This window comes from Neoarius graeffei, chromosome 11 (genome assembly GCF_027579695.1).
Source record: "Neoarius graeffei isolate fNeoGra1 chromosome 11, fNeoGra1.pri, whole genome shotgun sequence".
Lineage (NCBI taxonomy): Eukaryota > Metazoa > Chordata > Actinopteri > Siluriformes > Ariidae > Neoarius > Neoarius graeffei.
The window spans coordinates 80,674,866-80,689,002 of NC_083579.1; the positions used below are offsets into that span (position 1 = coordinate 80,674,866).

The following is a 14,137-nucleotide window of genomic DNA, read 5'->3' on the forward strand; positions in this document are numbered from 1 at the left end:
TTTAATCTCAAAGGGGTTTATTCACAAAATAGATGCATAACAAAAAAATACAGCAGCACATGTTCATATAAAAGGTCTCTTTGTATGTGAAAAATAACTTTTTAGAGAACATAGTCAAGCTGCGCTGCATTGCTCTATTCTAGTGCAACATGTTAACCAAAGCCACACAGGCACGAGATCCACACAGACCTCTCAGAAGTCTGCTCGCAATTAGCATAAACGAACAAAAAACAAAGAAAAACATCCAAGTGCAAATCTAATTTTGTACTGACCAAAGGCAACGCTGACAAGTAGTGAAGCTTAAGTTTGAGAAAATATCCCAAAATTCATCATGATTTCAGTCATTTGTGGCACAAATTTTTAACTTTCTCTAAATCACTTTAACAACTTTAGTGCAACATGAACCCATGTTAAGTGGAGGATGCGCTTTTTAAAATACATTTTGAGTCCAATTTCATGAAGTCAAAGAATGTCTAAGGTGGATTAAATCAAGACTGAGCTCAGTCTTTAGATGTACTGTGGGTTAAACTCAGTCACAAGGACAGCAGGGAGACGGCTGAGGATTACGGAGTGATCTGACAAGATCAGCGTCAAGGTTTTGAAGAGGACAGAGCATCTTTTTAATCTGTTCTCACGTAGAGATCTTAAGTTACAGTGCTTTCTATGAATTTAGAAAAAAATTAAAAATGCTCATTATCTCCCCCCCCCCCAAAAAAAAAAAAAATCATACTTGATGGTTCTGGGATCAATTAAATTATTATTATAATAATTATTTGAAACGTGTGTTTAGGAAGCGTGTACACAAATATTTAAATGCAACAAAAGAAAGCATTTTAAAAATTTCTTCCCCAAAGAAAACACTTTTGCGCCAGTTTCCTTGAAACAAGTCGACTGGTGGACTCTGTTTCACTGCGAGTGCTGTTTCTCAGCGATAAAACAATCTGCAGTCAAGAATCAGGCTTGGTTGTTAATTTCGGGAAAATGGAAGTGCACAAAATAAAGAATTACCTGAGGAGAGAAAGATGCCATGACAACAACAAGAGTGCCACAGTCTCTTTTCATAGGAAAAGAAAAAAAAAACAAAAACATTAAAACAAAATAAATTAATTCATAAATACAGTTTCATGGGTAGAGCCTGGAATTAATCTAACTACCCTCTGAAAAGAGAAATGCAGATATCATTCTTGGTTTAAAAAAACAAACAAACAAAAAAAAAAAAAAACATTAACTAATTTGAGCCTAGTCTGGAAGGCCAAGACTACGTTCCGACAGGTTTTCCCCACATGCCCTGGTCACCTTCACCATGACTTTTCCCCCCTTATGAAAAATGGTTGTTCCAATACTTTAAGATTAAGTAAGATGTGCTGGATGAGATATTGAGTGAAGAGAAGGTGCATCAGTACAGCAATCCGATTCCAAAATTGAAGTGAGAAATGGTGACGCAAACAGTTTAAAAACAAACAGGAGCAATGTGAAATACTTTATATTTCAAAATACATAATGATTTGCTGCATTCGAATTGGGTTTTAATCTGGTAGCTGGTCAGAATACCAGCTACTTAGCAAGGCCAATATGTGCATATTTTAAAGCAAATACACTGTAAAATTTCAGAGAGACTGAATTTAAGTACATTGTGCTCAAGATACTCCCACATGCACACACCTTCCTCACCAAGTCAGGAAGGGAAGTCAACAAGGGCACGTTGAAAACGAGTGGAATGCAGGGCATCGTTTTCTATTTTAAAGTGTATGCATATACATTACCAAGTCAGTGGTTCTCAATCTCAGGAGCCTCAGAACATGACATTTTCCTACTTTACGCACATGACTCGACCAGCTAAAGGGCTTAACAGGCATGTCAGGATGAGAAAAACACAAATAATCTGTGCAGTGCAGTGCAGGAATTCCCTAGGCCTTGAACTGGAACCTACTGAACTAAGTGCTAGTCACGATTGTACACGTCAGCGAGTTTCATCACTTGATTCAGACCAGTGTTCAACACTACTGCTGTAAGCAATTCTTAAGGAAGAAAAAAAAAAAAAAAACAAGACATGATCCAGAAATCACGTTTGCGTTCGTTTCTGACAGGTATCCAACAGAAAAACGAGCTAATTAGCTAAACTAATTTCATTGTCTTTGATTACAAGCTTAGCATTCAGCCTCTGAGACCTTGTCATATGCACTACGCATTGTAGCAGGCGACGAGAGGAAAATAAAGGAAAGCCAGCTAAATTAAGTACAAAATAAAAAGAAGCAGCATCGAGAAAGATATGAAATAGAAAAATAAATACCTGTCCGGTAACAGAAGCTTAAAAGGAGCTACATGTAAGATTACTGTGAAGCAAAGTCTACTGTATTTTCATCACAGCAATACATTTTACCTAGAAACAAGCTATTTGAGTATAAATGTGTCTGCATGATCAACCTGTCCGGTTCCGTTATGTCTCAGGACTGGAATGATGTTTAAAGAACCCATTCAGGAACTAAATACTTTACTGTTTGTAAATAACACTAAACACGATGTCTGCAACCGATGAAATCCGAACGCAAAGGAAAATCTTACATGCGGCTCCTCTAAGTGCTGCTTTTATTTGGATTACACAAGAAAAAGTTATTTGACACATAACTTCACAAAGTTTTCATGGTGTCGTTTCATGACGCGAGAACTCCACGCCGCAAAACCTCCGAGCCGTACCGCTGTGTTACCGGGTCGTGACTCCGGAGTCGCTGGGTGTGGCATCTCTTCTTCTGCTGCTCTGATTGGCTGTGATCGGCCTCTGAACCGAGGTTACGGTTCTCCGCACCCGTCCTTAGCCGAGTTCTGATTGGAGGGGAGGTGGGGGTGTGGCTTGCATCTAGAGATCTGATGGGATGAGAATGGGTAAAGTCTCTCCCCTCCACTTCCTGCTCTCCTTCCGCTCCTTTGCTATCGCTTCGTTTTGGAATGCGGAAGTTTCCCCAGTTTTTAACATTGGACACTTTCTCCGACATCATCTTTCCCTGATGCTGACTCGAATTCATCCTCCTAAGAGAACCATTGTACACATTCTGCACTGTAACAGAAGTCTTCATTTCTGCCGCTTTGCTATCAGACATCATCATCGCATTATGATCCATTATACTCTTCTGTGCAGTCTCATCTACGAACTTTGACCCTGGGTTGTTTCTCTCTGGTAGCTGCTCCCAAATCCTGTTCCTCCTCCTTTTCCTCCGCTCTCCTACAGGCTGCTCTGTCTCGTTTGCTGCAGTTTCATTCCCACCGCAGCCAGCACTTGGGACCCCGTCTGAGCTGGACAGTTTGCTCAGTAGGGAGGCGTCCATCTTGGTGGACTCGTCCCCTTCGGTCTGGCCTCGTCTGGAGCCTCCATGACGTGATGCGCTCTTCCTCTGTGAGAGCTCTGTGGCACTGTTCTGAGCCATGTGACCTCTCAGAGGCTGGGGGGAAGTAGATGCAGAAGGTGTGACCCGGAAGTAGAACATGGCCTCCTCCAATTGCCTGGTGGAAGATATGCCTTAAATGCGCATATATAAAGGAAGAGAAAAAGAAGAGTGGTGAGTGCATAAAAGAAAAGGAGTTAAAAAGAGAGAGAGAGAGAGAGAGAGAGAGAGAGAGAGAGAGAGAGGAGTAAGACAGACTTGTCTCAAGGCACAGCAAACAGGTTACAGAAGGTGAGATTTCAATCCACCTGTTCTTATTTAAATTATACATCATATAAAATTTGAGTGACTGGCGTCCCTACATTAAAATCTGACCAGTCAACTGCAAACCTGGCTGAATGAAATCTCACTACCATGTTCTTATGCAGCAGACTTTATTTTTTTTTATGCTACTAAAAATGTGAAGAGACCGCAATTAAACAGGTCTTTTCACTGTGAAGTGACCTCTGGTGCAGTAGAGGGCTCACCAGAAAGTCTTCCTTGCTCCAGCAACCGGACGTGGTGATGAAAAATCTGCTCCTGCACTCGACACACAGAGCGTTTGATCTTCTCCCGACGGGTCACCATGTAGGTCAGGTTCCTCACCTGCATGCGCGCGCACACAGAGAGAGAGAAATTTACAGATTTGCCTGAATGCAGCGTGCTCACAGCGAGCTCAAAATTATTCATTAGTACCATACTGTTAAGCCAGTTCAGCTAATGCACTATGCATGTTATGTTTGACCACAGCCTGAAGGTCTTGGGGTCAGTACCCTGTCGGTGTCACTGTTGCAATAAAAATGCTCCACAACCCAAATATCATCAGTGGTCCTAGGACTGTACTTTTCCAACAATAGAAGGACCAGGAGCAGGCTGAAACTGGGCTCCACGTCAGTAACTGTTGGACCCTAAGTGTACCTCATACAACGACCAATGACTGAAGACACAAGGCAGATGTACCCAAGTGTCTATTCAGTGTATGCCACAATTAAATATCTACATAACTAGCATTTGAAACATCAGAGATGGGTCAGGATTCAGAGCACCATCACATTTAGTGACTTGTCAGTTAGTTAATTCCGCATCATGCTACACTATCCGTGTAATAAAAGGTCAGTGTTGTTTGCTTGTGGATTCCTACAATACTCTTTGAATAGTTCACAGTCTGGGTTACAAGCAATCTTTCCTAAAGAAAAGAAACAAACTTGAAATTTTTAAGGTGCTTCCACACCCATTAGTCCATCTACTGAATTCAAATCAGAGCAAATTTGAAACTGATACTTTGGGTTCACACAGCACACAAACGAACACATTCATTCCTTGCTCAGATGTTTGGCAATGGAAAAAAAGTGAACAAACCTTTGTGAATGTAGAAAAATCACCCAAGCACAAAATGTACAGTACCAGTCAAAAGTTTGGACACCTTTTAATTCAATGTTTCTTCTTTATTTTTATCAATTAAGGACATTTCATGTCTTAAAGTAATGATGGATGTCATTTCTCTTTACTTAGTTGTTCAGCTCTTGATATAATCTGGATTACTACAGTTGTGGAATAGGACTATTTACTGTATTTTTATTATTTGATCTCAAATGCATTAAGAAGGTAAGAACCTCATCCACTAATTAACTTCTGACGAGACACACCTGTTAATTGAAAAAGTATTCCAGGTGACTCCCTCATGAAGCTGGTTAAGAAAAGGCCAATAGTGTGCAAAGCATCATCAAGGAAAACACCGGATACGCTGAAGAATCTAAAATAAACGTTTTTTGGTTGTTTTTTTAAGTACTTTGTGTACCACATAATTCCATATATGTTCCAGATGTTATTTCATAGTTTTGATGTCTTCAGTTTTGTTCTACAGTGTAGAAAATACAAAATACAGAAAAACCTATGAATGAGTAGGGGCGTATAAACTTTTGACTCATCCTGTACATGCATGCACAAAAACGTGTTACCACCTATATATTTTTTGTTTGTTGGTCCAATTATGCAGAGCACAACAAGTTTCTGTAGCACTACAGCTCTGGCCGTCGGCTCAGTTCAGCAGCTCGCTCAGCAGTTGATGGTTCGATTCAATTCACGATATCGAGTTCACGGTTCAGCTTTCCCAAAATATTTTGGGGAAAAGAAAATAAGTGAACAAAATTTCATAGCATTTATTTTCCTATTCTATTTATTTTTCTTTCTGATTTAGCAACTTAAACATTCATTTATTAAATTTTAAAAAAAGCGTATTCTTTAATTTTCTTAACAACCAACAATTATTTACTCACATCTGTAAGTGTTGGAGTAAAATATAATGGCCCATTAACAAAATATTTCTTTTATTAAAAATGTTAAATAGGCCTTTTCTTAAACTTTCATGAACATTTGTTCTCCCTCCATTTGCTTCCTTTCTTTAGCTTTCAGCAGTCTGTAAGAAGGGAGCTCTGATTTCTTGTTAAATTTATTCATACAGTCAAATCACACAGCAGCTCTTTCCCCATGTTAAGTGACTAGAGGAGTTGTGCCTTTTGACATTTTGGGATTTCTGTGCTCCCCCCGTATATCCATGGCAACCAATTCAACTTAGGAAAATTTGGAGTAGGGTTTCATGTGGGGGCCAGGGGGATAGGTCATCTCCTGAGGACTTGTTTTGTTGTTAATTTTCGCAGTATTAGAACTGTGTTACTTCCACCTAGGCTCAAGTCATGCTCATTCCCACTACTGTACATTATTGCACCCTCTGCTGTTGAAACAAAGTGAACAACAGCTAGGAAAAACTAAGATAACACAGCCTGATAATCAGAATTTATTTTTATTTCACTGATTCAAATCATTATAGACGTCAGAATTTTGTTTAATTGACTATGAGACTCTTGAAAAAACTGTACAAAATCTCAGTTCTTCAACATCTGAACTGGACATTCTGCCCACCAACTTTTTTAAGTCTGTTCTTCATCTTATAATTACAGATGTGCTTCAAATTATAAATACATCCTTGGAGACTGGCGTTGTTCCTGTGTCCCTAAAAAAAGCTGTTGTAAAGCCCCTTCTTAAAAAAAATAATCTGGATCCTTCAGTGTTAAATAACTACAGGCCAATATCAAATCTACCATTCATCGGGAAAATCCTGGAAAAAATTGTCTTCAATCAATTAACTGCCTTCTTGATATCAAACAGCCGTTTTGATAATTTTCAGTCAGGATTTCGTGCCAATCATAGCACTGAAACAGCGCTGATTAAAGTTATAAATGACATACGTCTTAATACTGATGCAGGCAGAACATCGGTCCTGGTATTACTGGACCTCAGTGCAGCTTTTGATACTGTTGATCACAACATACTGCTATATCGACTTGAACACTGGGTTGGATTGACTGGTAAAGTTATCAATTGGTTAAAATCATACTTAAAAGATAGAAGCTTCTTTATTATCCTGGGAAATTGTTCCTCAACGTCAATGCCCTTGACCTGTGGTGTCCCCCAGGGGTCGATTCTTGGACCATTACTTTTCAACCTTTATATGCTCCCACTTGGGCAAATTATCAATAAAAATTCAATTTTGTATCACTGCTATGCAGATGATACCCAAATTTATTTTGCTCTATCACCTAATGACTATGCCCCCCTTGAATGTCTCTACCAGTGCATCGATCAAATCAATAGCTGGATGTCACAAAATTTTCTCCAGTTGAACACAGATAAAACAGAAGTAATTCTATTTGGAAGAAAAGATGAAAGACTCAGGATTACCACTATTCTTGACACAAAAGGGATTAAAACTAAAGAAATGGTTAAAAATCTTGGTGTTTTCATTGACAGCGAGCTAAACTTTGACAGTCACATGAAAGCAATCACTAAAACGGCATTTTATCACCTAAAAACATTTCCAAACTAAGAGGACTTGTGTCAAAAAATGATCTGGAAAAACTAATACATGCCTTCATCTCTAGTAGGGTTGATTACTGCAATGGCCTTTTCACAGGCCTGCCAAAAAAGACCATCAAACGACTTCAGCTGGTTCAAAATGCAGTGGTGAGGGTTCTCACACGAACAAAAAGAACAGAGCACATTACTCCAATTCTAAGGTCCCTTCACTGGCTTCCAGTAAGCTACAGAATTGACTTTAAAGCATTGCTGCTGGTGTACAAATCTCTAAATGGTACAGGGCCCAATTACCTCTCTGATATGTTGCAGCGGCCTAACCCAATCAGATCTACCAGATCGCAGCAGCAAAATTTACTATTAAAACCAGTTGTTAAAACAAAGTGTGGTGAAGCAGCTTTTAGCTACTATGCAGTGCAGCTATGGAACCAACTGCCAGAGGACATTAAAAATGCTCCTGCTGTTGGCAGCTTCAAATCTAGGTTAAAGACCAAGCTGTTCTCAGATGCTTTCTGTTAAATAATTAATATTTTTTACATTTTTTATAATCTTTACTTTCTCTGTATGTTTTAAATTTACTTTAATTTTATTCTATTTTATTCCGCTGGTTTCCTTTTCTCCTTTTTTCTTTTTGGCATTTTATTATTTTATTTCTACTATTGTTTAATTCTTATTATTTTCTTTTAATTCTTTTAATTAATTGTTTTAGATTAAAAATAAAATTATTTTATGTAATTTTATTTCTCTATTGTTTACCGTTTTTGTTTTTGCTTCTGTAAAGCACATTGAACTGCCATTGTGTATGAAATGTGCTATATAAATAAACTTGCCTTGCCTATAGATTTGTCTTACGATATCGTTACATGCCTACAACTCACGTCTACCCAAAAAAAAAAAACCACACACACACACAAAAAAAAAAAAAAAAAAAAACCCACACACCCCACCCCAAATCCAAAACACATAGTTTGGTTCACCTCCTGTACAGGTAGTCGTCGACTTACAAATGTGTTTGGTTACGACTGACCGGTCGTAAACCGATCTGGTCGTAAGTCGGCCTGTGTTAAATGAACGTAAGTATATTGTGATGTGTAATGATATTGTAATCATCTTAAAGTCTTATTTTATCAACATTTTCTTATTTCATTACCTTGGCTCATTATTTGGTTTAAGTCAAACACTGCATACTACACTGCGTACAGTACAATTCGTTTAAAGGAATACGCCACCCCCAAGTGAAATTGAGTCAGTCCCTGCAGTCCCTAGAGTTGGATGAGTGAGCCAAAGCATTTTGTAGCCGACCCAGCCATTGTCCTGATCTGGAAACGTCCTGGTTAGCTTTAGCTTAGCGTAGTCGCTGTAATCCGGCGTGTCCAGATAGCATTGTCGTTGCAAAAGTGAATCAAATAACTCAAGATTTTTTATAATTATTTCTCATGACCTGTACATTCACATCGAGTACACATATCAATGCAAATTAACACGAAGGGATTTACTAGACCAATTTATATCTGGAACTATTTTCAGCCACAGCACAGGCAAAGCACCGCTGCAGGCGCAAAGACACCACGCAGCACCACAACTTCCGTCAATACACCAGTGTTACCAGGGTTTTCAGGTGCTGCGTGGTGTCTTTGCGCCTGCAGCGGTGCTTTGCCTGTGCTGTGGCCGAAAATAGTTCCAGATATAAATTGGTCTAGTAAATCCCTTCGTGTTAATTTGCATTGATATGTGTACTCGATGTGAATGTACAGGTCATGAGAAATAATTATAAAAAATCTTGAGTTATTTGATTCACTTTTGCAACGACAATGCTATCTGGACACACCGGATTACAGCAACTACGCTAAGCTAAAGCTAACCAGGACGTTTCCAGATCAGGACAATGGCTGAGTCGGCTACAAAACGCTTTGGCTCACTCATCCAACTCTAGGGACTGCAGGGACTGACTCAATTTCATCTGGGGGTGGCGTACTCCTTTAATATGTGAAAAACAAAAAATATGAAATACAGGTGTGAAAAATAGAAAACATTTTAGTTTGAAACATACCAAAATACAAATATAAAACAGCTAAATACAAAACTTAGTGACCGCTGGCATCACTGGTGCTTGGCTGTGGGTCGTCTACATCATCATCAGCTGTTGCAGCGCTCGGGCTGGTGGGAGGATTTGCTCGTTTCATAAATCAGGAGCTGGGGCGGAAACTGTATGATGGAGTGCGCGAGGGCGCGCGAGAGAGACTGCGCATGCGCCGGGAGCTGGGGCGGAAACTGTTGTACGCGGCGAGAGGCGCTGCCGGGAGCTGGGGCGGAAACTGTCGTACGCTCAGCTGGGAAACACTTCCCAGTCATAACCAGACGGTCATAAAGTCGATCGGTCGCAAGTTGCATAGGTCGTAAGTCGACGACTACCTGTAATTGGCTTGAGTGTAGAGCAGCTGTGCTAGTACAGGTGAGAGCTCACTAAAATATAAAATACAGGAATCCTATATATTCAAGATTGGGGAACTACACTGATATGACTTAGCATTTAAAATGCTGACAATTTAACAATTCCAAGCCTCGATATGGTTTACAGTAACGAGGGACTGAAATGGACATTCAATTTTCCTTAACCTAATAGCAGAGGTGGATAGTAACGAAGTACATTTACTTGAGTACTGTACTTAAGTACACTGAGTATCTGTACTTGAGTATTGGTTTTTTTTGGAAACTTATGACTTGAACTTCACTACATTTGAAAGACAAATACTGTACTTTTCACTCCACTGCATTTCTATCAAGGTCCTCATTACTATGAATCAGCTTTGAAAGTGGAGGTTTTTCTCCTTTACAAAACGTGATGATTTTTTTTCTGCAGGTGACACTGAGAGCCTATCAGTAAATCACTCGGGTCACATCATGTCCACTGTATAAAATCAAGCTCAGTCATTTCTCAGCAGCGTTATTTGAACACAATCAGTTGATGGCAGAATGGAAGGAGGCGGTTCTTCTGGGGAACGCACACACACACCCAGGGCCATACCTACAACTCATGTTTCAGTTTTCTGAAAGGATTAAAGATTCGTTTCATTTTAAACGTTTGCTTTGTTTGCCTAAAACAAACCACATCACAGCCTACAAAAACTCGCCGTCCAACCTGCGGGAGCATATTGAGGGACATAAATGTTTTATTCCAAGAGAAAGCTCGTAATGAAGTTGTCTGTGCCTTTAGAGCTAGCGATAACGTTGCAATAGCGATGCAGTCTGGTTAGTCACATGACTTTCTATGGATCTGCCCACCAAGTTGCCATCGTCTTGTCCACGGCTAAGGTTTACACATGGCTAGTTAACTTGGACACTGTTAGTTAGCATGTAAAAACAGAGTTACGCTAACATGAATAACGTTAACTTATCTGAAGTGCTTTCAGAAATATGTTTTAGCATAATGCTGCCAAATAAACAATGTAGAAATCCTTGTTTAAAGGTGTTTATTCTACAAGTTAGCCAGTAAATCAAGTCGGTTGCTTCAGAGGCATTAGGTTTTGTAAGCGTTGTGGCAATAATACAACGCACTGACAGAAAATGTATTTTTAATCCTTAAGTATTTTTAAAATCGAGTACTTTAGTGCTTTAACTTAAGTAAAAATTTGACTGGACAACTTTCACTTGTATTGGAGGAACATTTGACCAGTGGGATCTGGACTTAAGTAATGAAGTTGGGTTCTTTGTCCACCTCTGCCTATTAGACATTATTATTATTATTTTTATTATTATTAACTACTATCTGGGTAGAATGTTAATAAGCAAAAGAGTTTAAGAGACTGGCTGATACCCAATCACATTCTGAGGGCACATCTCAATTTTTTAATCAAGAGATACGTGCATGATTTATACATTTACAAAACACTGTGTTTAGATATTGTGAGATGCCCACAACCAGGAAGAATAATCTCGGATGCCACGAGGAGCTGGAGGAAATGACCATCTGCCTAAAACCAGGCTGAAGGTTATCCGCAAAATCACATTCAGAGTTGTTTACTTACTTTCTTTGAATTAGTATCTCCTAATCAAAACATGATTAAGTACTAAAGTGAAGGCTAGAGACTCGACACCATCATTGATTCTCTATTAAGATCCATCCACAGCTTTTAAGCGAGACCCTACAGGTCAGCGAAGTGAGACATAATGGTAATGGACCGAACAGGATGAAGCGCTTACAACTTTTAAAGGAGGAATGACTTTGATGTGGGGAATCTGCAGCCCAAGAGAAAGCTTTAAATGACTTCAGCTCTGTAGCCAGGCTCTGACTATCTGACAAGATTACATTTTAGATGTTTAAATGCCTTCATTACATACACTTCCTAAATGCAGGAAGTTAAGAGCACACTTCGTGCACGAGCAAATCTAAATAATATTTACAGATGGCATCAGTAGATCAGTTACAAACTGTCTATATAACTGATATCTTTCACATTTGCTGACCCTTGGAATGTCTCCCATTTATTAGAGGAGCAGTTTGTAATTTTTAGAGACCTTTAGCTGACCGTGAATTGAAGTGCTATGAAAACAGCAGTGTCTTCCACTTACCCCCAACCGACCCAACACACAAAAATACACACAAGTTTAATTTTAAGGAAAAGGAGCAGAACTGAGCCAATTTCAGGGCCTGAAAACACAGATTCGTAAAATGGGGGGGGGGGGGGGGGGGGGGAGACTTGCGGTTTTTAAGGCCCGCAATGCAACACACTGTGTTAGACTGGCAGCACAGCGCGTCCTCGTTCTACCACCATCAGAAGGATACAGAGTGCCCACACACGTATACACTCAACAAATCTTACTGGTTTATCTGCCAATTCATTTCTGCTTACTATTAGTAAGTAGTATTACAAGCCTTAACCTGCATTCTTCTGATCTCATCTCATTATCTCTAGCCGCTTTATCCTGTTCTACAGGATTTTTGCCTTATTTCTACTAGTAGCATAACGGTTTCCCTTCACCTGCATTTCCCATTAGTTCACACAACACAAGTTTTGGCAATACCAAAAAAAAAACTGTTTCTTATGCCAATAAAGCATCACAGACTTGATCTCGCCTGACGTTCAGGGTGCGTTTCTGCCTTGTGCCCAGTTTTCATGAGATGAAGCACTTACTGAAGATAAATAAATTCATTTTTCTAACATTTGTTAGATCAATGCAACAGGTCTAGAAACACTTGCAAAATGTCAACATTTTTAACAGTCAAATCAAGCAGCCAGCAAAAGTTGTCATTTCTGGCACACATTCGCCAAAGCAGTCCTGCACTTCCTCAAATATCAAGCAGCATTCAAGCTCCTGATATTCTATAACGTGCAGCTGATTTAAAATAAACCAAGCCGGGCTTCCGACCTCCATGGAAAAAGCCTGCTTCTAATCTTTAGTTAGAGTAAGGCAGGGATTGTGTATAGCTCAGACTTCTTGCCTCACTTTCTCCATGTGGTGTCTAATGGAACAGCGAATCCCTCTGCTTCCTGACCATCACATGAGAAAGGGGGCGTGGCATTGGACTGAAACAAACAGTGTGACTCTACATACCCTCTCCAGGTCCTGGCGCAGGTGGGTAAAGAGGCGAAGCCTGCGAAGTAGCACTTCCTGTTCTCGCCGAGCGAGGCTTTCCTCCTCTTCTCGCTTGGGTGTAATGAGCGGCTGGTTGAAGTTTGATTTGCGTTTCAACTTCCAGTATTGAAACAGGAAGTCCACGTTCTCCAGTGGCACATGCAGGTGTTTGGAGACCTCCTCTATGTTGACGAATCTGTAGAACTCATCCTCCAGCTGCTGTACGCGGAGCTTTCTTTCGCTGAGCCGTGCTCCGTCTGCTCCTTTTGCCCTCCCTGCGATCCCTTTATCATCTATTATGCCGCTCTGCTCGTGCCAGTCCATACCCGAGTGCGTGGGACAATAGGATTTGAACTTGACTTCGTCCTCATCCGTCAGGATGGTGTTCATTTTTAGGCCGTGCTGCAGACCACAGGTAACATGGAAGGCCACACGGCAGCTCTTTGCTGAGCACTGGAGGCAAAGAGGAAGGAAGAAAGGAGAAAAGATGAGGAAATGTGGGGGGGAGTACAATTCATGTTAAGAGACTGGCATTACACTTTAAAAAAAAAAAAAGGCAAAAAGTCCTACCACAGTGAACACATTACACTGCAGTACTAAAAAGCTTGCATTATTATTATTATTATTATTATTATTAATGGGGTGGACAAGTCACTAACTCGGGCCCCTGGGACAAGCGGATTACATCTTCAGGCTATCAGTTTTCTAGATATAGTTGCACAGTGGACAAGCAGGTTCTGTAGGCTGCTGATTTACTGGCTACCAGCATTTTTCTCTCCTTTCTACCAACCAAAGAAATAAGACACTACTGACTTCATCTTCTCTACAGGAACTTGAGAACTCATTTTCATCCGTCTGTTTTAAGGTAATAACTAGTTCATTACATGTTGAGGTTAAATTACATTAGCCACCTTTTGTATCCTAGTTACTGATGCTTCCAAGCAACCAAAACACACACTGCTAATGAATTTATGATCTCTTCACCCCTCATTATGTATTAAGTTTAAAATAATAATAACAACCCATATCCTTTGTGCACATTTAGCTGTTTAGACCCCGTGTCTCATGGGTTACCTGTATGCAAGCTCCAGTCTTCTCTTTACACAGACAGCAGATTAGAGCCCATCGGTTATTAGGGATCTGAGACACACTCGTAATGGGTTCCATCTTCTCTGGGTTACCTATGCTCACCTGGAGTGTGTGTGATAGAAAGAAAAATCAGTACCTGAGCACTTTATTTGCAATAGATTTGTGGGTGCACTATATGGCAACTTTCC

General features: G+C 40.0%; 1 protein-coding gene across 1 annotated transcript in view; it reads right to left on the minus strand.

Moving 5' to 3' along the window:
- jade1 (jade family PHD finger 1) overlaps positions 1 to 14,137 on the minus strand; it is a 28,149-nt gene continuing 14,012 nt past the window's right edge. The window contains exons 8-11 of the mRNA XM_060934780.1: positions 13,935 to 14,051; positions 12,840 to 13,313; positions 3,905 to 4,022; positions 1 to 3,511 (exon numbers count right to left, since the gene is read on the minus strand). Of these exons, the coding sequence (XP_060790763.1) occupies positions 2,652 to 3,511; positions 3,905 to 4,022; positions 12,840 to 13,313; positions 13,935 to 14,051 (1,569 nt within the window). The 3' untranslated portion in view covers positions 1 to 2,651. The remainder of the gene's footprint in view (positions 3,512 to 3,904; positions 4,023 to 12,839; positions 13,314 to 13,934; positions 14,052 to 14,137) is intronic.